Source organism: Furipterus horrens, unplaced genomic scaffold, assembly GCF_987537825.1.
Source record: "Furipterus horrens unplaced genomic scaffold, mFurHor1.1.pri manual_scaffold_3, whole genome shotgun sequence".
NCBI classification, from domain to species: domain Eukaryota; kingdom Metazoa; phylum Chordata; class Mammalia; order Chiroptera; family Furipteridae; genus Furipterus; species Furipterus horrens.
The window spans coordinates 28,398,569-28,424,950 of record NW_028327173.1 but is presented as its reverse complement, the minus strand read 5'-3'; the positions used below and the strand labels follow the sequence as shown (position 1 = coordinate 28,424,950).

Here is a 26,382-nt window from a genome sequence, read left to right as displayed (position 1 = left end):
AGACTCTGGGACATTTCCAAAAGTGCCAACATTCAAATCATAGGGATGCCAGAAGGAGAAGAGGAAGAGCAAGAAATCGAAAACTTATTTGAAAAAACAGTGAAAGAAGACTTCCCTAATTTGGCAAAGGGAAGAAGACATATAAGTCCAGGAAGCACAGAGAGCCCCACATAATTTGGACCCAAAGAGTACCACACCAAGACATATCATAATTAAAATGCCAAAGGTTAAAGATAAAGAGAGAATCTTAAAAGCAGCAAGAGAAAAGCAGAGAGTTACCTACAAAGGAGTTCCCATAAGACTATGAACTGATTTCTCAAAAGTAACTGCAGGCAAGAAAGGACTGGTAAGAAGTATTCAAAGTGATGAAAAGCAAGGACCTACAACCAAGATTTCTCAGTCCAGCAAAGCTATCATTTAGACTGGAAGGGCAGATAAAGTGCTTCCCAGACAAGGTAAAGCTAAAGGAGTTCATCATCACCAAGCCCTTATTATACGAAATGTTAAAGGGACTTATTTAAGAAAAAGAAGATGATCAATGCTGTGAACAGTAAAATGACAACGTACTCACAACTATCAAAAACTGAATCTAAAACAAAGGAAACAGCTAGAACAGGAACAGAACCATAGGTATGGAGATCATATGGAGGGTTGCCAGTGGGGAGGGGGAAGAGGGAGAATGGGGGAAAAGGTACAGGGATTATGAAGCATAATTGGTAGGTACAAAATAGACACGGGGATATTAAGAATAGTAAAGGAAATGGAGAAGCCGAAGAACTTAATGTACGACTCATGAATATGAACCAAGAGCGGGGGGGATTGCTAGAGGGAAGAGGGGTGCCAAGGGGGTGCCAAGTGGAAGGAGACGAAGGGGAAAAAATTGGAACAACTGTAATGGCATAATCAACAAAATATACTTAAGGAAGTATACACCTGAAGACTATGTATATTAAAAGTAATTCCATATTCTGTTGCTGATGGGATATAACACATTAGCTTGTGTTAGAGCATACCCATCAATAAATGACTGGTTTCCCTACTTATATTCTGGTTGTGCCATTCAGCATAAACTTTCTTGCTTGTTGGTTTTCAAAGAATTTTGAGAAAAAGCTACTAAGTGCTTTGGATTATGAGTGTAAGTGAAAAAGTAAATGTAATTGTTCAACTATAGTTGACTCCAGAGATGTGAGCTTATAATTTGTGGGACACTATGACATTTTCCTGACTTTACTCTGAACCATAGCCTTTTCTTGTGAGACTTCCATGTTGCTGGTCATTTGCCTGGGCAGAGAGAAAAAGATTGGCATAAATGTATTATTTTAGTTCAGGACATCATTTAGGAGCAGTGATGTATTGTAGATTAAAATGAGGAAAATGGAAACTAAGGCATTGAGACTATAGCAGATTAGAAAGATATCCAGGAACTAGAGTTGGTAGCGAATGGTAACTAATTGGGGGTCCTAAAGGTGTTGGTTGATATTTGGGGGACTCAGCATATAAGATCCTTTTTCCTTGCCTGAATTCTGAATTGACTGAGGAATAAAGCAAGGACCAGCAGATGAAAAATGAAATATTACTGTTTGTAGAATTAGTTTTTTATTGAGACAAAAATTCACATACTATAAGATTTCACCCTTTTAGAGTGTACAGTTTGGTGGTTTTATACTAAAGGTTTTTATTGACAAGATTGTGCAGTTGTTACCACTATCTAATTCCAGAACATTTTCATCATGTCCAAAGGGAACCTGTTAGCACTCACTCCTCCCTTCTATCCCCTACCTTCTTCCCTCAGCTCTTAGCAACCACTAAATCTACTTTCCATTTCTAGTATTTGCCTGTACTGAATATTTTGTGTAAGTGGAATCATACAACATGTGGCTTTTTGTGTATGACTTCTTTCACTTAGCATAGGGCTTTCAGGGTTCATCAGTATTGTAGCATGTGTCAGTACTTCATTCCTTTTTATGGCTGAATAGTGTTCCATTGTATATTATGGATATACAATGCCACAATTTGTTTATTCATTTATCAGTTGGTGGATATTTGCTTTATTTCCACTTTTTTGCTGTTGTGAATAATGGTGTTATGAGCATTGTCTAGAAGTATTTTTGTGAACGTATGTTTACATTCTGTTGGCGCACACATATGTACATATACACACATGTATACATGTATCCCCAAGAAAATGAACTCACACATGCACACATGTGCACATATAAAAATATATACTTATTTACATATATGCATACACATGTATAGGAATAGAATTGCTGGATAACTTTTGGAGTAATTACCTTTGTTTCTGATAAGGATGATATTACAGAATATTATAGAATATGGCTTAGGTTTAAAAGCCAAATAGGCTAACTCTGTATGCTCTTGTTTCCACCCAACAGAACCCAGTCTACACCATGGGACAGTCCACCTGTATTTTTTATTTTTTAAGCAATGGAACTGTTTCAGATGAAGTTTTAGTGAGGTCCAAGATATAAAGCAATAAAAATAGCACTGTGTTGATTGAAGAGCAGATTGGGTGGAGGACAATTATGTGGGAATGGGAACTTGCTGAACTCTTTGGTACCCTTTAGGCATCTCTCTGGAATCTGTAGGATTCTACTAAACAGTTTGGATACATTCTTTGTTTAAGCATAGCAACTTGTTAAATGTTATGAGTTTTCAGCTCCTTTGGGTATTATAGTTACAGTGTGCCTGTTTCTCTTATGCCTACTGGTGTGTCTATCTTCCTCAGTGTAATCCCTCCTTTTGCATTTTTGATTCATGTGGGTATGTGTTTAGAAAATGGTGAATCTTTTAGCCTTCTGTTTCTTTTTTTGGAATGTTTTAATTAGAATTGTAACATGACTTATAATTTCATTCACTTTGGAGCATCTGATAAATAACTCTTCTCTATTTTTCAGATTTTCTTTGTGGCCAGATGGGTTTGTATGGACAGGCTTGTCCATCTGTAACTTCATTAAGGTGAGTACTCCTCTTTTTCTTTATTGGAACATGTAAACATTTAGAGAGTTATGCTGATCAGGTGACATTAGAATTAATTTCAAGGTGAGGTTCACAATAAAATATATATATGTAGTTTTTGTAAAATCGTGCTATTTGGTGGGGTTGGGAGATATTTTTGCATACGGAGATATTTGTGTTAAGGGGATTTGGATTTTTTTCTTAATCCACTTGGTGAGTTTACATATGTTCTTGTACATGAAATAACATAATTTTATACTTGTCCTTTTTAAACTGATCTTTTCTATACTTCTTTTAATTAGAAAAGATATAGTAAATATTGATTGCCTTTGTAGTGGGTTATTAAATAAGATTAGATGCTAAGTTTAACCTCTTTAAAAGGATGATGTAAATGATACATAGGTTATCCTCCTTTATAATTTAGTAAAATGTAAAATATAATTTAGGAGCCAAGTTACATACAACCCAGTGGTTTTAGACTTTTTTGAAGTTGCTAAATCATTTACAAATTAAATTTTATGTGAAGTCCGATAAATAAAACAGATAAATGTGGGACTTCTGATTGCTTAGGCTTCCATTTTCTGCCCTCTCACTTATCCCTGAGGGATTGCTGCAGTTCCCAGAGCATAGTTTGATAAAATAACCTAAATGTAGTCTGTTTATTGAAATCTTTCAGACTTGAATATGATCTGTTGATGGCAGCACCTACCAGTTACATGTGGTATTGGAAGTCGCTGTATCATTTATTCATTCAGCATATTGAACACCTAATATGTTTTCAGGCACTATTCTAAATGCTGAGGCTATAGCAGTGAACATAGCAGAGAAAAATCTATAATCATGGAGCTTACATTCTGGTGAAAACAATGAACAAGATAAGTAAGAAGTATCTGTTAGTGACTAAGGGCTAAGGCAAAAAGTAAAATAGAGAAGAGGAATAGAAAATACAGGTTTTTTTTTTGTTTGTTTTTTTTTTGATAGATTAGCCATGGGAAGCTTTACTGAAAAGGTGACATTTGAATGAAGACCTGAAAGAGTGATAGAGTAAGCCGTATCTTGGATATATGCATTCCAGTTAGAGGAAATCCAGGAAGTGCCAAGGCAAAGGGGTTGAGAAGTACAGATTGGAAGTTACATAATAGTCATGGAGATGTAAAGTATAGCACAGAAAATGTAGTCAATAATATTGTACTGACTATGTATGGGGGCCAGTTGGGTACTAGTAATATCAGGGGGGACATTTTGTAAAATACATGATTGTCTAACCAATATGCTAGCTACTGAAAATAATGCAAAATCATATTGAATGTAAACTATAATGAAAATTTTTTTTTAAATTATAAAAAGAAAGAATGAGATAAATAAAGATTAAAAAAGAAAGGTAATACATGCTTATTGTAGGTAATTTGGAGAGACACAGATACCTCTTGTTAATATCTTCATATCATGTAATTTTTACTAGTGGATATTGTGTGTAAATTAGAAAAAGGCCTAAATTTCTCTTAAAAAATTATTTCAAAAGATTTTGTATCAATGGCTAAGTATACTCTTTAAAATTGCTCTGCCCAGAGAGGCCCCTAAAGATGAACTGCAAGTCTGGAAAAGGAGAGAGACTTGTTCCTTCCTATTTTTTTGGGCTTCATAAAAACAACTTGTAAAGTAACAATCATATATTAAAGTAATAACTCCAACAAAAGCTTCTCACCCCTACAGCTGATCTTTATAGGAACGAGCAGCAAATCAGAAATGTGGTGTACAGAGTCCCAGTTCCAGCATCATAAAAGCAGTTTGGGAAGAATGATGGGTGTTTGGAACTAAGGGGCAATAACTTTTCCAGCAAATTACAAAGAAATATGGTATAAAAAGATATTTTCTCAGACCTATTTTGCAGACAGTGTTTATGTAGAATACTTGCATGTTGTTAATAAAAAAACAAAACCCTAATATTGTAAATCATGTGAAATTATATTAAAAATTTATATAGGATTCACAAGTATGCCTTGCTATATGAATATACTACATTTGAGTTTGAGTAAAGTCTGTATAGTGACTACTGGTTCACCTTTATCTATTCAGTTCCTGAGTTTTGGATAGCAAGAGTGAGAGTTCAGGTAATGATGGATACAGTTTCTATCAAACAATAGAATCTTAAAAAATTTAGAAGAATGTGTTTGGTTCCTGAGTTTGCATAAGATGGGTTTGAATCCAGAGGTAAACATGTATTTTATTTTCAACTACAGATTCAGTAAGAGCAAAAGCTTACTGAAAAAGCAAAATCTTTCCTGGAACATTTGCTTTACGTAGACAAGTAAACACGTATGTATATGATGTACTTCTTCACATATTGTAGCAACAAACATTTTTATAATTTAGTTTGATCGAAGCAAAAAAAGATTTGATGTTTCTTTGAATTTGTTAAAATGGAGCCTTTCTTGCATTTCTAAATTGGCTAACATTTATTAGAAGATTTATTTTATGGTTCATATGGGTATGCAGCCTGAAAAACTAGGTTATCAGTAGCACTTTAAGTAGTTTCTGGTGACATTTACTTCCTTCTACATGGGATCTATTCCTCTTGTTATCTTTTTCTATTTTCATCCCTTTATTTGCACTCATTTTTTCTTTTTTGTTATGCTTCTTCCTTAAAGATGCCTTTTATTACTGATTCAGTATATCTGTTTAGGATATGTTAGGGAACACAGGGATATTTTAGCACCAGAGAAGCTCGTGTATTAGTGTCGCAGATGAATTTCCTGTCCATCTGTTTCCTTATTTTCCTCCTGTTGATATTGATGACCATGCTATTTAGAATGACTGAAGGAGGGTAGATTTATTTTAAAGCTTCTTGCTGTCTTGTTTCTAGTAGCAGGCTTGTTATTGATAACTAGTATATAGCCTTGAAATCAGGTATACAGAGGTTCATATCTCAGCCACATATTACCCATATGATCTTGGACAAGTTACTTCACTTTTCCTAATTTTTTTGTAATAGGATTGCTAATGCTTACTTTGGTCTGTTAGGATTCATGGGATTAAATACATACATAAGGCATCTAGCATATTTTTCCTCTTCTTCATTTTCTAGTAGTAGAAAACAAAAGGAATCATTATTTTTAGAATGAAAGAGGACAGATTTTATATCCCTTGCTGTCAACTCAAGAACCTGAGGCCAAAAAGGATTTCTTTCTCCCCTTCTTTCTATTTTTCTTTTACCCTAAATTCTTAGATTCTAGGGTATCTACCAATAGTGTCTGGGTTTGTAATTGGCCTTTAGGCTAAGGATGTTGCTGACATTTAAAATTATAGCGAGGTCTGTCTAGAAGGTATCCAGCCATGTAATATGAATAAGAGAGACATTTATTGAAGAAGATACAAGAAAGATTGTACACAGGACAGTGATGCCTCAGTCCCCTTCAAAGTAGATGCCTTGGGACCTCACATAGTTCTCCCATTACCATCAGCTGCCCCATCTTATTTTCCTGAATCTCATTGATGGTCTGTAAATCTCTTCCCTTTCAAAGGTTATTTTAGTTTGGGAAAAGCCAGAAGTTGCAGGGCAGCAAATCTGGGCTGTAGGGGAGTAGAGTTACCTGGGTGATTTGATGTTTGGCCAAAAACTCTGCATTAGCTATGATGCATGAGTGGGCGCACTGTCGTGATGAAGCTGCCAATCACCAGTTGCCCATAGCTGCAGCCTTCCGAATCTTCCAAATAGTTTCCACAAAGAAATGTTCAAGCTTAATGCAAAATTTGATGCAGATTCATTGCTTTACTCGTTCAGTCAATTTGAATGCTATGACCACACAGTACACATGCTCATTCAGTGGCATCCACTGCCCCCACTGACAGTACAGCAAAGTCATCATTGTTCACGCATGTGCATTCCAGTCCACTCTCTTGGCTGCCAGGTTACATCAGTGTCGGGCAAACTGTTCTTGTTATATTAACAATAGCTAGACTTTTTCCGGACAGACCTTGTATGTTTATTTTTATAATTAATATAATTTTATGCTCTTAGGTCTGCCCCACACAGTGGCAGAAATGGCTTTTGCATTATCAATGCCATAGTTTATCATTATCTTTATCAAACATTTTTGGAATTAATAAGATCTATTCTCATATTTAGTTGTGGCATGTTCCAACTAAATGAAGAGTAATGAAAAACTCTTAATTTTGACCATTATAGAAACTTTTTCTAAAATGTATTTTGAACTTTTCTGGCTTATCTTCTAAAGCTTTATTGTCTAATACAGTAGCCACTAGCCTCATATGGCTATTTAAATTTAAATTAATTAAAAACAAACCTTTCAATCAGTTCCTCAGTCACACTGGTCACATTTTAAGTGCTCATTAGCCACACATGCTAGTGACTATCATAATTGAATAGCATACAAACGTTTCCATCATTACAGAAAGTTCTGTTGGACAGTGCTGGTCTAGATAGTCCTAGATGTAATAGAATCTTTGACCTAAGATGACCTAATGCCTTAGGGATTCCATTTTTGAACATTAGGTATTGAAGAGTACCATTGACTATTCATTGACTTCAGGGCATTATAAAAGTTACTTTTGTGACTAAATATTGGCTTTATTAGTAGCATTTATGTTGCTCTTACTACTAGACCAGGCACTATTTAAGCATTTTAAAATATGTTAATTAAATTCTACCAATAACTCTGTGAGGTTGGTACAGTTATTGTCCTCATTTCACAGAGTAGGAAACTGAAGTAAAGTTAAGTGATTCAGGCACATGTAGCATATTAGGGACAGAGCTGGGATTTATACATAGATTGTATTCCAGTGCCCATGCTCTTAATCACTAAATTCTGCTTCTTGATTGTCATTATTATAATTTGAGTCTTCTTCTTAAATGAGGAATGACAAAAAAATCCCACCTAATAGAAGATACTATAAAAAAATAAGTGCAAAAGGAAAATATCAGTGTAGGAGACTGGAAAAAATGATATAAAACTAGTGATTTAATTTTGAAATACAGTGTAAAATTGAAAAAATTTGTTATGGGAGGCAGTAGTTTTCTTTGTTTTATGGGGTATGGTGGAGAAATTTGAGTTGTCATGAATTCATTTATGTGGGGGAAATACTATCAGGTAACAGGGAATAAAAAACCACTGAATATACTGGCAAAGTAAAAGAAGAGATAAATATAAAATCTGTGCCTACCAACAGTGCACATAGTATAAAATAATAATACTGAAAAAGTTACATGATTTGGTTTACTAAACTTACTTTAGTGAAGCTTTGTTTGCTTGCAAGTAAAGGAATGAGCACTGGATATATCAAATGAAAATGAAAAGCAAAATATTTATTTGGAGAATATTGGGGTATTTTATAGAACCCAGAGATAGCTGAATCTCTTGAGGGAACAGAACTTACGTTCTTAGGAACCTAGGCAGTATGCTGTCTTCTCTGTTGCTTTTCTCAGAATGTAATTTATTTCTTCATTTCTACAAACCAGCTTTCTTTATCTTGCTGGCACATGGTCATCCAGTACCTCTCAAGTTCATAACTTCTTAATTCAGGAGAGCAGTTTCCTGAGGAAGAACATTCAGGTGAATCACTTGGGTCAAGTATCAACTGTGGTTCAAATTCTTTAATTTGTTGTTGTAGTAATGGTGGTGTAGATATGACTTTTAGGACCCTAGGGACGGAGACAACTCTGAGAAAGGGCATGGTATACTAAGCAAAACACTGCAGGAAGTGTCTGATACAAATTAGCACGTGTCAGGTGTTCGGTGAGAAGAGTTAGGATTTTAAGAGAGGATGATTTTAGAGTTCAGACCCTTTCCTTATAGTCACGTGGGTAGTGAATGAGGGACTTGATTCCCACCTTCAAAGCAAAACAGTATCTTCAGAATTGTGGATTTGAAATTGGATGACTCTTTCAATTTTATACAGTTTGACTGATACATATTGAATACTTACAAGATTCTCATAAAAGCAACAAAAGAAAAGGAAAACAAGATTATTCTGCCCCATACCAGTACATATTTGAGAACCTGAAGGACAAGTGTTATGGACAGGTCTCTGTTGAAGATCTGTGGTGCTGAAGGGAGATATTAAGCTTAGGAACCCACTTTCTCACAGTTATGTTAATGTTCTTGCTCCCCTCTCTGACACATATCTGTGGAGCTTGCAAAGTGATAAATAAGTGATATAAAAAAGTACATTCATGGAGGTTATGGAGAAGATAAGTATTTTATTTGAATAAATCTAAGCTAAGATAAAGATAGTGCTCAGTAAATTTCAGGTAGCTCTGTAGATCAAGAAATAGAAAACCATGGGGAGAAGCCCACGTAGGATAATGAGAGGAGCACTGGTTTGGAAGACATGTAAAATGGGAACACTCAAACATTCATGCTTTACTTTACAGCACAAATGTAGTTATTTTTTGTTATGGATATCAAGAAGAAACCTATGGCTTACACTAAATTCATGAAAAAAAGATTATTACTGCTTTTCAAATTGAATTAGACATTCTGATGGGTGTGGAGTAGTATCTCATTGTGATCGTAATCTGCATTTCCCTGATTAATGATGTTGAACATCTATTTGCTTATTGGGTACTTGTATGTCTGTTTACATCTTTTGCACATTAAAAAAAAAAAAGATTTTATTTATTTATTTTTAGAGAGAGGGGAAGGGAGGGAGAAAGAGAGAAACATCAATACGAGAGAGAAACGTCCGTTTCCTCTCGTATGTGCCTGACTGGTGACCGAAACTGCAACCTGGGCATGTGCCCTGACCAGGAATCAAACCAGTGACGTTTCACTTTGTGGGATGATGCCCAGCCAACTGAGCCACATCAGCCAGGGCGACTTTTGCATATTTTAAAACTGGGTTCTTTGTCTTCTTATTATTGCATTGTAAGAGTTCTTTATATATTTTGGATGCAAAATTTTTGTTAGAGCAAAATAGTTTTTTCAGTTTTGATAATATCCAGCTTACCAATTTTTTTCTTTTAAGGTTTTTTCTTTTTATGTCTTAGCTAATACTTACCAAACCCCAAATATTTTTCCTTTCTCTTTTTTTTAGGAACAGCTTTATTGAAATATAACTGACATAGTACAATTTGATAAGCTTGACACATATATACACCCATAAAATCATCACCACAACATATTTACCACTCCCAGAAGAATTCAAGCTCTTTGAGTGACTTCAAAGCCCTTACTCTTTCTATTACATTATACTATATTAGAAACAGCTATTTTCAGTCTTTGAGATGATAACATGGTTCTTAAACTTTATGCTCTCTCAAAAATTTACTTAATATTCAGGAGCTTTTGTTTATGTTAGTTATATCTATCAAAATTTATTGTATTAGAAATTAAAACTAAGAAAAATTAAAATATTGATAACATGTTTTATGAAAAATAACTTTTATAAAAACAACTTAGTGAGATTCGTATTGTTTACATTTTTGCAAAATTTAAAAATATCTGGCTTAATAGAGACAGCTGGATTCTTATCTCAGCCTCTGCATTCAGTCTGTTATGATATCACCCATTGCATAGCATCTGACAAGCTCTACTGTACACGTATGAGAGGATGAGAGTGAAAAAGACAAATAAAAAAAATTATTTATTGATGAGAGAAAGAGAACATGCATCAATTTGTTGTTCCACTTATTTATGAATTCGTTGGTTGCTGCTTGTCTGTGCTGGCTGGAGATTGAACCCGCAACTTGACATATTGGGACGATGCTCTAACCAACTGAGCTACCCGGCCAGGGTTGAAGGCAGATAGTATCTTATTATGAAAATTGTTTTAACTCTTCAGATCCCTTGAAAGTGTCACTGGATCATACTTTGAGGACTGCTAAATCATAGATATCACATATAGCAGCTTAAGTTGTTCATGTTTTTGTGTATCATACTTAACACTAAAAGGTAAGATGAGACCACCTTTCACAATGTTAGTCCTTTACCAGCACTGTTGCCATACTGCCATGGAAGCAGAAAGTGTGGAGATAACACTGATGAATGGTATCCAGTAAATGTATGATGAGTTGGGGCAGTATGGTTGCAAACAGGTCAGGATACTTTATAAAGGGATAGGATGAACCAGTAGACACATGTTACTCAGAGGACTTTATTATTTATATATATATATATTTTAAACTAAGTATAGGATGTATTAATAGCAGAATCTGGGTTTTTAAATAACAGCTGCAGCTATGGCTTTGAGTGTTCTGTGTCAAAGGGGTATCAGTCTTTCCAACTACTCAGAAACATAGGGATTTCAGTGGGTAGAGTGAGCTTTAAATGCAAAATATAGTATTTATTTAATGATAGAATGTAGTTTAGTGGTTAATGCTCCCACATATTTATTTTCCTCCCTTAACTGTAGAATAAAATATTTTTAAGCTGAGAATTACATATATAATATAAAGATAACTTTTGATGGTATGACCTCTTAAGTTTGTACCCTGAATGGACTATGAGTATAGCTTATATGAAATTAGAATACAGTTTCATGAATCTAAGATTACATATTTGTGGAATAATTTGGTGAGCATCTAGAGAAGAGCAGTAGGTATATTATGATTCTCAAATCCGATTGAAGAAATTCTGGACTTTAAACTTAGAGAAGAAAGAACCCTTGTGGTGTTATTACTACAAAACATATGAAAAATCATTATGAAGAGAACTCTGACCAGTTCTCATTTTCTAGGATAGAATTGAAAGAAATTTTCTTCTCTTTAGCAAGGGAGATCGAGATTAGCCTGTTGAAACTTTTGTTTTCTTTTTAAATCACAGTGAATAAGAAATCTCACAACAGATTAAGTTGTGAACTTTTCTTCCCTTGGAGATCTTAAAGAATATTGTTGATCACCAAAATAAGTAATAACAGGAATTGAAAGAACAAGCTAATGAGGTTCTTTTTTTATCTCTTGATTTTACTGTAAATATCTCTGAAATCACAATTGTGTTTACAGATGAAGTTGCTCACTAAATCCCCCCAATTTTTGTATAAGCTGTATTGTGAATATTTTTGGAATTTTGGGGGTAAAAGAAAAGTTGTAAGGGTTGAGTTTTGAAGAATGACCTTCTGCTATTGGATTCCTTATTTTGAGTTTTGATTTCTTTTCAACCTGTATTTTCACTGCATTGACAATTTTTTTTAGCTTTTACAAAGGTCATTACTTATAGGAAGTTTAAAGGCTCAGTTATTCATACCTTAGTGGAGATTAGTTTGATACTGTCTACTCTCCTTCTAAATGGAACAGAAGTTGTGCGGCCAAGATGGAGGCGTAGATGGACATCCTTCGCTTCCTCGCACAACCGTTAAGGATTAAAATAAAGAAAACAACGCAGAACTACCAGAAAATCGAACTGTGGAGCAGGGGAAAGAGGGGAAAAATCGGGACAACTGTAATAGCATAATCAATAAAATATACCTAAAGAAAATAAATGGAGCAGAGATCAACTGTTCTGAAAAGTGGGAGATTTTACTGGAGAAGAGCAAGTAATTAATTTTAGAGTTCATAATGACCACATTGGAGGCCAATATTGGAGTCTTAGGGTACTGTGAGATAGGAGATCCAAGGTACAGGTAGTTATTAGAAGTATGCCAGATATACACAATATTGAAATTTTGTCAGGAGCAACTTGTTCTGCAGCAGGAAAATGAAAAAAGTTATTTCTTTTCCTTGTTAAACCTTAGTCTCTCTACTACGAGATATGCAACTGGGGCTTTTACACTCTTAGTCTGTGGACTTAGAACTGCTTTATGCAATAGAGTAAGTAAGTTTTTATGGGCTGCTTTAGGAACCATCATGTGATCTTATTTCTGTGGGAGTATGTTTTCAATTTTCATATAATCTGAAGATTGTAAAACATAATCCTTTCTGGGTTACTTCTTTAGAGTAACTAATTTAATGAGGGGCTCATTTCCATTGAAGTTGGTAAGTGATTATTGATGGATTTATGGTATGTTAATCAAAAACATAAGAGTGGCAACCATTTAAAACTTAGACCATTCTAAAGCGTATGAATTTGATAATATTAATAGCTAATATTTATTGAGTGCTTATTTACTATGTGTTAGAAACTATCCTTAGTGCTCTGTATGTATCAACTCATTTAATCCTCACAAACAGTTTTTTGAGGGTGGGTATTGTCTTTATCCTTATTTTACAAATGAGGAAATTAAAGCATTGAGAAGTTAACTTACTTGAAGTCACATAGCTAAAAGTAGAAGAGATTGGATTTAAATCCAGGCAGTCTTGCTTTGGAGCCTGTGTTCTTAATTACTAAACAGTATCTTTCCAATGTAGGACATTCACTTATTTGTTATTATTCAGTTATCTGTTGAAATTAAAAGAATATAAACTTTGATCTGGCTGGTATATGATAACTAACCTTGAAAAAAGTAACACCACCTACTTTTGCTTGGAAATAGCTTAAATTATTATATATTTATGAATTAAAAAAAATTTTTTACATCACATAGTTACAAAATGTAAAGTCAATCCGTAATCGATTTTTTCATTTATTTTCATATTTCTGCCAGTGTCTGCCCCTTTGGGTACCCAAATGTCCACATGTAGTGTTTTATCCAGTTATTATATCTAGTTGAAAAACCAGACTTTCTGCAAGCTTTCATTAGATCCCAGAGTCGTTTTTTTTTTTAAAGATTTTATTTATTTTTAGAGAGAGGGGAAGGGAGGGAGAAAGAGAGGGAGAGAAACATTGATGTGCAGTTGGCTCTCGCACATCTCTAACCGGGGACCTGGCCCACCACCCAGGCATGTGCTCTGACTGGGAATTGAACTGGTGACCCTTTGTTTCACAGGCTGGCGCTCAGTCCACTGAGCCACACCAGCCAGGGCCCAGAGTGGCTTCTTGTTCAAAGACCTACACACCAAATCTGCATACTACATACCTAATATATACTGGAGGAGAAAGAATAGGATAATAGCAGTTAAAAGCAGAAGACCGGATAATGGGAAACACTCAGTAAGTCACTAGTCCATATTACAAAATCCTACTGGATAGGAGTGGCAGAGACTCTCTGATAATGTAAAAAGTTCCTTGATTCTGCTCTTTGGTGGAGCCTCCATTGTCATCTGTGTCCTCTAAAAGGTCTTACTTTGTACAGTATCTTCCATTGCTGTATTTGAGATGGGTATTTGGTGAAAATGCCCTTTCTGGGAAATGTACAGATTTACAGCTAGTTCTTACTAATGAGCTTGTTGATGGGTATTATTTTGGAAACTTAAAGAGGCTTTTGCAGTTTAGAATCTTTTCTCTCTTCCAACCTTCATACAGTTATCTGTAAAAACTTAGTTTCTAGACTTTTTGCAGCTTTGAACCAAAGCACCTGCCCAAACAGAATGTGAAGACCCTACCCTTTGTGCTGTGCTTACCCTGGGGATTTCTAATCTTGCTTTGGTACCCTTTCAACAGTCTCATGAAACCTGTGGACCCTTCACAGAATAATGTCTCAAAATTCATAAAACAAAATATTTAGGATTACAAAGGAAACCAATTATTTATATTGAAATATGGTTAGCAAAATAATTAACTTTGTAACAGAGAAACAGATGTGCCTTTAAAATAGCACATGAACCTGGCTGGTGTGGCTCAGTGGATTGAGCGTTGGCCTGCGAACCAAGTGTCGCTGGTTCGATTCCCAGTCAGGGCACATGACTAGGTTGCATGTCAGGTCCTGAGTTGGGGACGTGAGTGAGAGGCAACCACACAGTGATGTTTCTCTCCCTCTCTTTCTCCTTTCCCCCCTCTCTAAAAATCAAATAAACAAACAAATTATTAAAAAAAAAATAGCACACTAAATAAAAATATCTAGGGGCAAGTCTGATATATTTATAATTTTGAAGTAGTTGATGAGTTTAAATAAAAGTTTGAGCTATGACATTGGTCACTTGATATGAATACTGTTGTGATTTTTTTGATGGCAAAGTCACAGGTACTGTTAATGCTACTGTTAATGATTTGGTGTCTGTTTTCATAATTAAAGGAAATGTTAAATTTCAGTTATAAGTTAGTGGAATTAAAGAATGTATTTTTTCCCATCCAAATTTATTGACTTTTTTTAGCTCCTGAGAGAAGGATGGTTCTGGTGAGGCCATTGAAACAACAGTCTTGGGTGGAAAGACAACAACACCCTTACAGTACTTCTTTTGTGTGGCAGAGCACCGGTCTTCTCCACTGCTAAGTGTGCAGTTTTACAGCTAGCACGCAATTACTTCATTTTGTTACTTCAGAAGCAGTTGGTGTTTTTTCAGCCACGCAAGGCTTTGAATTATAGGACTTAGCTTAAATTGCAGACAATAGGCAGGGAGTACCTCACTTGGCAAATCTGCATTTTCTCCATCATTTTCTCCATCTCTGCTTGCAGTTCTAATTGAAGTTTATTTCTCTTTTAGGACTTTCAGGTAGCAAGAACGAGCCAACACATACAGACATTCTAAATTTTCCCTGTATTTCTCCCTTGCTGTAGCCTCAGTTGGCTTGCTTGCCAACTTCTGTAGATAACAATTTGACCAAATTCTTCATCACTGTTTAATAAGTGTCACAGCTTTCCAACCTGCAATATCAGAATTCTTAATACTTGCCTCATCAACTCTTCTTTTAAGAGAGTATCTTAAGTTAGATTCTGTTACTTGTATCACCCCACTTTCATGTCCCAGATTTCATGTTTGTTAGGAATTGCATTCATCTACTGGTAGAGATTTGTAGTAGGCAGTTCAGGACTAGGATTGCAGCTTCATAATCGCTTCACAAAAAAATGAGTGATCAAGATTCCTTCTCTCTGCTTCCGAAGCTTCCATATCCTCAGTGTGTGACTTTCATTCTCAGAGGTCACCTTATGATCCAAGATGACTACTGGAGTAACAGCTATTGTGTCCACATTGCAGTATGCAGGAAGGGAGAAAGGTGCAATGTCCTCCAGAATAAAATTGGGGTTGTATTTCTAAGGAAGAGGTAAAAACAGATATTAGGCAATTAGTAGTATCTGCCACAGACTTTGCTTCTGGTTGCCTTGAGTGCTGAGATGCTATAATAATAGTTATATAAAGATATGTATATTAAAATATGTATATATCCCCTGAGATGCATGTGACCAGAATTACTGCTGTGATAATTACAAGGATTTCCTTTGACTTCTCAGTTGCTCAATTTTTCACATGCTGCAAAGTTTTATGATGAAATGCCAAGTGCCTAGAATGGAGTAGGAGGATTCAGGAATATGTAGGTCAACATCATTACCCTCATTATTCTTACTCTTTTTGTTTTCCTTGATGTCTTCCTCTTAACTCCATCTAGGGAACTAACAATATCTCTACCCATTTCACCATTTTTGAGAACTTCCTAGTAATAATCCTTGACTACTCCTTGGGAATCAGGGAAGTTGCAGAAAGAGGCCAAGCAATGTGTTAAAGTAGCGAAAAGCATATTTGGGGCCACATCAGTCAGTGACAGTGTTTCTTGACATGGGATTAGAACCCCCTCTCCTCCTCCTGTGCCATGACTTAATGTTGAATTCTTATATCTTATGCTCTTTACCTTTTCATTTTATGCAGAAAAATTCCTCATGGAACTTCTTTTAATCAGTAGATACTGTCAGAGATTTAAGAACTTCATATTTAAGTTCTCCATGTTTGCTTTCTCCCACAAGTAATGTTATCTTTTTATCTTTTTTATCTTTGCTTTCATCTTCCCATTTTTCTCTTCTATTTAAATAGAACTATCTCTGTTTCTATGTAGTGCTATTTGTCAGTATGTGCTCTGAATCATACTTTTTTACAATTCATAAAGGATTTTGATCCTGTGATTAGCCTTACTTCATGCTATTGAGTTCTCTTTTCTTTCACCTCTTTCTTTTAGCTTTTAACTGTGTATGGTCTTCTTAGGGGAAGAGCACATTTACACATTCATTGGATAGTTATTATTTTAATAATTTAACCACCATTTATTAACCCTTTACCTACTATATTACTAGGCATTGAGGAGACAGAAGAAAGTAAGAAAGTATCTTTCAAGGATCTTATGGTCTCATGGGAGAAAGATAGATAGAGATAATTATTCTTTATAAATCCTATGATAGGAGTATTTATATTCTACTATGGGAGCAGGATCTAGTTCAATTTAGGAGATAGAGGATGGGAAGGGTGAATTGACCAGGTCTTCTGGAAAGGGAGATGTTTGGGCTGAGTCTTGGGGAAAAAAGAAACCAGCTAGGCAGAGTAAGAAGAAAAAGGCATTTCAGAAGGGAAGACTCTTATTCATTATCAAAGTATTTTTCAGATAATGTGTACCTGGCATGGTGTTAAGTAGCATCTGAGGTACACTTACTATCCTTAATGGAGAGGATGTGGGAAGAGAGAGTGAGGACAGAAAGCTTAGGCATATATGTAATTATACATAAAAACAGTATGGTAAATGCCAGACTGAGGTTATAATGCTCTAGGAATTTAGAGAAGGATTAATAAAAGATTAATAAAATCTAAGGTAGTTGAAAATGAGTTAGATTTAGTATAATAGGAGAAGGAGAACCATTGAAAGTTTTGGGTCATGATGACATGGAAAACAGTGCTGACAAATTTCTCTTGAAGTATATGCATGGAGTCTGGAGGTGATTAGCAGGGAGGAGTGGTGAGAAATCAAGAGCCTAAGAGGCCAGCTAGGAAGCTTTTGGAATGAGGTGAGGTAATAAGGGATGACATTTCTTAACCAGATTTCCATAACCAGATTCCTCAGAGCCTCCCATGCTCTTTTAAAATTTACTGCCATCTGTTCAATACAAGTGGACCTCTGTCACCCCCATTTCACTAAGAGGTTTCTGTCTGACGTTACTGATCTGGCCAGAATCTAATGATCATTTTTTTGTGTCCTCAGTGCTTCACGGAGAACCACTGCTGTGACCAGTCCCAGCACCAACAGTGGAGGCATTCTTTCTCTTCCCTACCAAGAGTACAGTAGTCCCTTGCTATATCGCGGTTCACGTATCGCGGCCTCACTCTATTGCAGGATTTTTAAAAAGATTGTATTTAATTATTTATTGCGGATTTTTCACTATATCGCGGGATTTTGTGGTACTGTATACTATGTTGTTAAAGTTATGTAGGTTTAAGAGTGTAGAATAAATGTAAGGTTCCTACTTTGCGGGGGGGGGGGGGAGTCTGGAACGTAATACCCGCGCTAAGTGAGGGAATGCTGTATATAAAATTTAATAAATTGCAACCCAAACAGAAACCTCACTATTTCGAGTTTAAATTTAAAAGCAATTTTATACTGTACTTCAAATCTGCTATAGCAGAAGTTGATGGAAATAAGCCCAACAATGGAGTAATTCTTACTCATGAGGTCTTTGATGACTAGGGGCCATCTTCCCAGCCTATTTAGATCTTCAAGTTTTAGCTGAACTTCTTCCCTCTATTCCTCTTAAGCCTTCAGTTCATGTTGTCTTCTCCCTTTTCTGAACTGTTGTATCAGAGAGCTCAGCCTTGTACACTTTTTCGGCTATTGTGTTTGACTTTCCTGATTGGACTATGGGTTTTTGTGTGTGTGTGTGTACACGTGTTTGCGCGTGCATATGAAATCTTACTGTAGCATAGCCCTATACATGTGTAATTGTAAGTTTTTGTTCAATATTATAATGTATTAAGTACCTACTTATTGTATGTTTCATTATATTACTTTGACTTATGAAGTCTCTCTTTTAAACATTAATTTGAGAGAGAGAGAAAGCGCCATTGACTTGCTGTTCCTCTTATTTACGTATTCATTGATTGATCTTCTATGTGCCCTGATCAGGGATCTAATCTGCAACCCTAGTTTATCATAAAGTCAATTAGTGGTACTGGTGGAAGGAAACAAGTTGAAGATGGTTCTCGATAGGGAACATCTGCAATATCAATTCTATTCCAATTTGGAATGTACTTTTATATTAACTTTGCAAATGTGTGTGACCAGCTGCTTTGGGAATTTGAACAAAATAAAGCTACTCAGTGGAGAAGACTTAATTGAGGCAAATAGGGTGACAGCATGGTCTAATAATAGCCAATGTTTATAGAATGAAATGTGAATAATAATAGCAGTAACTACTATTATCACCACCACCACCAGTAGCTAACATTTACTGAATACTTACTATTTGCCAGTCACTGTTCTGAGTACTTTATATCAGTGAGGTTATTATTATGCTCATTTTACAAATGAGGAATGGTAGAAAAACTACTGGATTGGGCATCAGGGGCTCTGGGCTCTGGTTTAGTTCTACTGTTAACTACCTTGTGAATTTGGGTAAGTCTTTTAAGTTCAGTAGACCTTAGTTTTTCATTTTTAGATTGAATCAGAGATTGGTGTCTAATTTCTAGGGTACTTTACCCACTCTCTTGATATTCTGTGATCTCTAAATTATGTTGTTGTCTTGTTCCACAAGTTCTTTTAACTTATGTCATGCTGGGAGCAAGCATTCCTGGCTGCTGAGATTGTAGAGCAGGCTGGTAAGTTCCTTTTTTTTTTAAGATCTCTGAAGGTGCTGTATAGACGAATTTAAAGTTCAGGTTCCAGAGATATGCATATAATAGAAATGAGGGCAGTTTGAGAAAATGAGAATGGTAAAACTGGATCTAAATATCTGAAAAACAGTGTATAATAGGACTCTCCTGACAGTGCAGATAGAATCCTCATGGTTGTCTCTTGATTTATAAATGGTTTGCTTTATAGTGCATTAGTATCCTCCCAAGGTACTCCTAGAATAACTAATACTTATTGGATGTTTCTTCTGTGCATATGTTATCACATTTAATTCTCAAAGTAATATTTTAACCACAGGTAGTATTTTTTTCATTTTACAGATGAGAAAGTATAGTATTCAGAGATACTGTATTAAACATTTTCATAGTCCCATCGCAAGTACCTGGTAGAGTAACTGGTGCAATCAGTATTTGAGCTCTGGTCTGCCTGGCTCAGGAGCCTGTTTTCTTGATCAATTCTTCATGCCTACCAGAAGTTCAGATCCTAAGTTCATACCCCAAGTTGCTTTTAACTGCAGCTATTTGGGATGAAGGACCTATATGGGATTCTCTTAGCCACACAATTTTTTCTTTTGACTGAGGTACTTTAAGTTTCTTATTTTGTTTTCTTTTTTCCTTCATTTTGATACCATTTAGAAACCGTTCATTCTTATTTGTTTTATAGTCAGGGTCACTATTCCTACTTCTTTGATCCCAACATAGAAAGGTTTGTACCTTCTGCTTGAAAGTTAGCAATTCCATAGTGAAGTATCATCATTTGTTTCTGTATTTTTAATTCTTAGAGGCGCTTCTTCCCTTTTCCAGAATGTATTAACCTGGCAGATTTTGTTTTTCGTTTTTCTTTCTTTGGCTGGTAATGATCTGAATTTTTCAGCATTGGAGTGAAATACATTACAAAATCCAGATCACTGGATGTTTGCATTAAGCCTGTGCTCAAGCTTTTAATGCTTCTTTTCTTGATGTCTGTTTATGTGGTATAATGTCTTATATTCAGTGCTCCCAGATATTTGATTAGTTTTTTTAAACTTGTTCCTTGACTTGTTTTTTAAAAAGGAAATTGCCTGGTCCTGCCGGTCCTCCTTTCCTCTTGTTCATCAGTGTCCTTGATCTTGCATTCTTCTGTACTGTCAGTCCCCCAAGTAGTTTTTCTCCTTGACATTCCTGTCTACCTGTCTTTACTCTTCTTACCCTTTACCATCTCAGCTCTACGTAATTTCCTCCGTGAAGATTCCTGTGCTGATTTCTCAGTTACTGTGCAGACTTCTTGCCTTCACTTTACTTTTGGTTTTCTTTTGTTTTTATGACTCCCCTAAAATTTGTGTAAAAGAAATGGCAGATGTGCAGTCTTAAGTTTCTAAAGGGTCCTTGGTGTTGGTGAATAAAGGCTGGCATCAGAATCACTTTGTCTGTATATATTGTTCTGTATCTTAAACATTTTAAAGCCAAATTCGTTGTGTTTTGAAGAGGATGAAAATAAAAAAAGATTGGAAATGTTGGTCTCTTAAATATTTGGTTTGGTCATTAATGTACTCAAATCTTTTTCCTCCAGATTTAACTCAGGCTTTCCCTCACTTTGGAACTCCTAGATTTGTGAATATTGGATATTTTGAGAAGGAGGGGTTCTTTCCTTGATACTGACTAAGGAGTCTATTTACCTTCAGGATGACATCTGAATTGGAGAGCAGCCTAACATCTATGGACTGGTTACCACAGCTCACCATGAGAGCAGCTATCCAAAAATCTGATGCTACACAAAATGCACATGGAACAGGAATTTCCAAGAAGAATGCACTCCTTGACCCAAATACAACCCTGGACCAGGAAGAAGTCCAACAGCACAAAGACGGGAAACCTCCATACAGTTATGCCAGCCTCATTACATTTGCAATTAATAGCTCACCCAAAAAGAAAATGACACTAAGTGAGATTTACCAGTGGATATGTGATAACTTCCCATATTATAGAGAGGCTGGCAGTGGTTGGAAGGTAAGGATTTTATTTAAATTATTTTTATGCTGTAAGCAATAACAATATTGACTTTTACTGAAGATAAAACTCTGGAGGCTTGTAATTGAAAATGAAATTCTGATTACTAGTCATTTTTAGAAGGTCAAAGGAAATTAGGTATTTTTAATTAGGTGAGTAACTATTTTTGGTTGAATATTGGTTTTTAGAGCTTTATTGTGTTTTATGACTGGCCCAGCATAAAGTAAGAGCAGAGATAATGTAGCATTCACTGGAAAACAAAAGTCACAGTTCAGGTAAGTTTATAGTGAGTCTAGGTAAAAATAAAACAATGTAGTATTGCAATTAGTAATGTTTTCATCATCCAACATTTTTTAGAAGCTTTTTATTTTGAAAGAATTTTAGATTTAGAGAAGAGTTACATAACTAACTATTCAAAGGGTTTCCATATGTCCTTCATCCACTTCTTCTATATTAACATCTTATATAACCATAGTACAATGATTAAAAACTAAGAAATTGATGTTGGTATAATAGTTGTGACTAAAGCAGTACTGTTAACTACTAAGTGAATTATAGACTTCATTCAGATTTCATTAGTTTTTCCAATAATGTCCTTTTATGTTCCAGGATCCAATCCAGGATGCCACATTGCATTTAGTTGTTGTGTCTCCTTTGTCTCTAATCTGTAACAGTTCCTCAGTCTTGTCTTTATGATCTTGACACTTTTGAAGAGTACTTATCAGGTACTTTGGAGAATGAGCCTCAGTTTGGAGATGTCTGATGTTTTCTCATGATTAGTGTGAGATAATGTATTTTTGGGAAGAATAATGCAGAAGTCATGTGCCCTTGTCTGTGTATCATATCAGGGATACTTCGTGTCACTGTATCTTATTAGTGGTAATGTTAATCTTGGTTCTTAGGTTAATGTGGTATGTGCCAGGTTCCTCCACTATTACTGTTTCTCACTTTGTAAATTATAAAATTTTTAGGGAGATATTTTGGGGACACTCAGTTACACAGTTTCTTCTTAAATTTTGCTCATTAATTTTAGCATTTATTGGTGGATCATAACTCCTGCAGTTTTTATTGTTCCCTAGTGGTGAGTTCATTTTTTTCTTTATGCCTTACACATTTATTAATTGGGATTCTTCTGTAAGAAAGACTTTTACCCCTTTCCCTTTTGTTTATTCATGCCCTGGCTGGTTTAGCTCAGTGGATTGAGCGTCGGCCTGCGAGCTAAGTGTCGCTGGTTCGATCTTCCAGTCAGGGTACATCAGAGAAGGAAAACTCTGACTCCAAAAAACCTCCGCTGCCTTGCGGCATACCTCTTCAGGGGAAAGGCTAGGGGAGTAAACTCCGACAGAAAATCCGGAGCCGGAATCCCTAAGGCGGTTCGACGTTGTAGTCAACACCGGCAACTCCTGCGGCGCACCTGAAGCCAAGCTGTATTGACTCAGTCTTTCCCTTGGATCCTTCAGCTGCGAAGAGAGGGGGGGTCTGCTGCATGGGCAACAGCTGGCCCTCCATATCACCCTGCCCAGGCTCTGTAGCTTCAGCGTCATCGCAAGTTGTCGATTCAACACGGGAGGAGACAGATACCATGTCACTCCCGAGTCGGACTGCACAGCCATTCTCGGCCGTGCAGATAGACTCTTAAGAAGCTACACCATCGTCTCTCGAGACGGACGGCTGCCGACGAATTCATGCAGTCACTTGTTTGTAATATTATGCACTCACTAGTATTTATTTTATTCTTTGTGCTGTTACTGTTTGTTGCTCAAATTGTGACAGCCTTGGCTATTGGTAGCTCTAACAGACTGGCTCCTGTGCTGTTTTGACATAACCACATTTTTTGTTGGTTTAGCACTTTCTAACTTTCTGGCATCACAAGATGTTCTAGGCTCATCTTATACCTTCCCTGCTGCCACCCCAGAATCAACCACTTCTTTTTGAGAATCCCTAGATCCTTATCTAGGCTTTTTGATGTTTCATCAAATTAGTTACCTACCTAATTTATGTTATGCAACAAATAATTAAACTTAATTTCTTTAGTATCTACACATGGTATATTCATATTCTCATGTAGGAATTACCCAGTTGTGTGCTGTGTGTATGTATGTGGGCATGTGTGTGTGCGCATATGGAAGAAGGGGCTTATGGAGCTTTAGGTCTACCATCAGATGGTAGGTAGTTTTGTTTCTCTTAAGCCTCCCTTATATTTATTAAAGACATTTACTGATGTATTGTGACCAGTGATGTACTGTGCTGTTGCAAATGGTAAGGTTTCATTTTTTATGATCAAGTAATATTCCATTGTATATATATACTATAGCTTTTTTATCCACACATTTATTGGTGAGCACTTGGGTTGCCTCCATATCTTATCTATTGTACATAATGCTGGGTTGAACATAGGGGTACATATATTTTTTTGAATTATTGTTTTGAGTTTGTTTGGGTATATACCCAGAAGTGGGCTTGCTGCTCATAAGGCAGTTCTTTTTTAATTTTTTGAGGAATATCCGTACTATTTTCTGTAGTGGCTGCACGAATCTGCATTCCTATCAACATTGCATGAGGGTTCCCTTTTCTTCACATCCTTGCCAACACTTGTTTGTTGAGGAAGCTTGTAATTTTTATTGGATGAGGGGGATAATGTATAAACAAGTAATTATGATGCTATATGAAAAGCTCTATAATAGAGAAATATAGACTGCTGTGCTATGAAGAATTGAATAATTGGTTGCACCTACTCTGTGTAAGCCATGGAAAGATTCATTATATATGTGACCTAGTAAAGAGTACTAAATGAAGGGAGAAGTTAATTGCTATGAGAGTTCAGAAGAGCTTATGGGAAATGTGATGAAGTTATAAAGTCAGTGGCACAAAAACGAAGTGCGATGAAAGTAAAAGGACAGGCGAGGCCTTAGAAAACTATTGAGAAGGTGAAATTTAGTTGTACTTTAAAGAAAAGTAAGATTTGGGGAGGTCTTTTTAATAGCTTCTAGGAAATGGTTGTTAAGAGAGCAGAAGTGTTGGGATAGAGCCAAGATGTAGAGATCCCATGAATCTCTGAATGCCAAGCTGAAGAACTTGCTCCAAATTTGGTAGGAAATAGCATATAAAGTTCGATTATATACCTGGTTTACCTGTCTGACCTCAGCTTTTGCTTGAGTGAGTCAACCTGAGAGTGCCAAATACTGTCTGCTGAGTTTTTTGCTGCTGACCAGCCCAAGTCATAGTGTGAAACTGGGTTAGAAGCAGTGACACAGTTTTGATACAGTTTCAACTGGAAGATGCATGATTTGGATACAATGAAGAGAGAGGGGTAAAAGAGAAGAAATGGGAGTAGATGGAGAAGGATAGTGTTGCTTTTAGAACCAAAAGATCTTGAGAAAGATTCTCTGGTCTGTTCTGTTGCTTTAGGCAGACTTAATACTTTCAGAGATAGCTGCTTCATAATTATTCTTTAAAAAAAGCTTCTTCAACCCCATCTTACGTGCCTAGAACTTGCCATGATCACTTTTAATTTTGGAAACATAGAAATATTTTGAGAATTTCAAGTGTAGACAAATGAAAACTGGTTTTTCTCCTCCTTTGTTCAAGTCCTATCTCTCTTTTCAGATTTTATTTCCCATTTACTGTCCTTAGATTTGTTTAGCGCACTCCTGCGATCTGCTGCTCACTACATTTTCTTTAGGTATGGAGGAGATGGGTTAGGGGAAAGTGGGAGATCATTTAGATCTTGTGAAGTTAGTTTATATTGGTTGAAATAGGGCGGAAGAAGGGTCCTAAAACAGTTGTCAAATACCTTGCCAGAAATGTAGAGCCAACTAGTCACCCAGAGGAGGAAATGTTGCCATGGTCACGCAAAAGGATTCAAATAGAATTTTAATATTTAGGTTAAACTCCCTTTCGTTTTGTATCAGGGCATTGAAGGGAGATTATATATTAAAACTAACTCTTTGAATATTCCATAAGAGTTTTAAAAACATTCTCTGGCCCACACTGGTGTGGCTTAGTGGGTTGGGCGTCCTACTGCAAACTGACAGTTCGCTGGGTCAATTCCCGGTCAGGACACATGCCTGGTTGTGGGCCAGGTCCCTGGTTGGGGGTGTGAAAGAATCAGCTGATTCATGTTTCTCTCCCTCTCTTTCTCCTTCTCTCTAAGTAAATAAATAAATAAAATCTTAAAAAAGCCACACTCTGAATTCCTATAATTAAATCATTTTGTAATTTGAACTATATGAAAAAATTTTAAATTTTTGCGCTATTCACCTTACAAAAGAAAATTAACCTATTATGTTACTGGATTATAGAGTACTAAAAGAACACAGAAGAGTGTTATTTGTGTGTGTGGGGTATATTATGCTATACTTCTTATGTGTTCGGGGGAGAGAAATAAAAATATATTACGTATTTGTTTATTGTTGTAAAAAGAAACAGGAATCATAAACAAGAAACATAATAAAAACATAGTTACCTATAGGGGATGAATGGAGCCAAATAGAAGGGATAGAGAACGGAACAGGATTTCAAGTATACCTTTATGTATAGTTTTGAGTTTTGAACCATGTGTTTTACACATTAAAAATAACTCAAAAATATATAGGGGAAAAAAAAGGATGGGAAAAGGGAACCTTAAAACTGAATATAAGCAAAAACAAGCCTTATATCATATCAAATGGGTAATATAATCACAGAACAGAAATTCGAGACACTTGAAAAGAGCTTCCTGATTATATACCTTCATAGCATACATACTAAGGTTGAAAAGAATTGCAGAGAAATCATGAACTTTACTTAGATTTGTCTCTTTAGTAGTGATATTTTGCTAGTGTCAGTCTTTACCTCCAGTAACTCCCCAGAAAAGAGGTTGGGAGAAATTCTGAAACCGTTTTATGTGC

The 26,382-nt window shown here is 35.9% G+C and overlaps 1 protein-coding gene across 3 annotated transcripts in view; it reads left to right on the top strand.

The window, feature by feature from the left end:
- FOXJ3 (forkhead box J3) overlaps positions 1 to 26,382 on the top strand; it is a 116,961-nt gene that overhangs the window by 19,916 nt on the left and 70,663 nt on the right. For all 3 annotated transcript variants that reach the window (XM_090269233.1, XM_090269234.1, XM_090269232.1), the window contains exons 2-3: positions 2,919 to 2,979; positions 21,169 to 21,493. In XM_090269233.1, coding sequence (XP_090125359.1) covers positions 2,936 to 2,979; positions 21,169 to 21,493 — 369 coding nt within the window. In that variant the 5' untranslated portion in view covers positions 2,919 to 2,935. The remainder of the gene's footprint in view (positions 1 to 2,918; positions 2,980 to 21,168; positions 21,494 to 26,382) is intronic.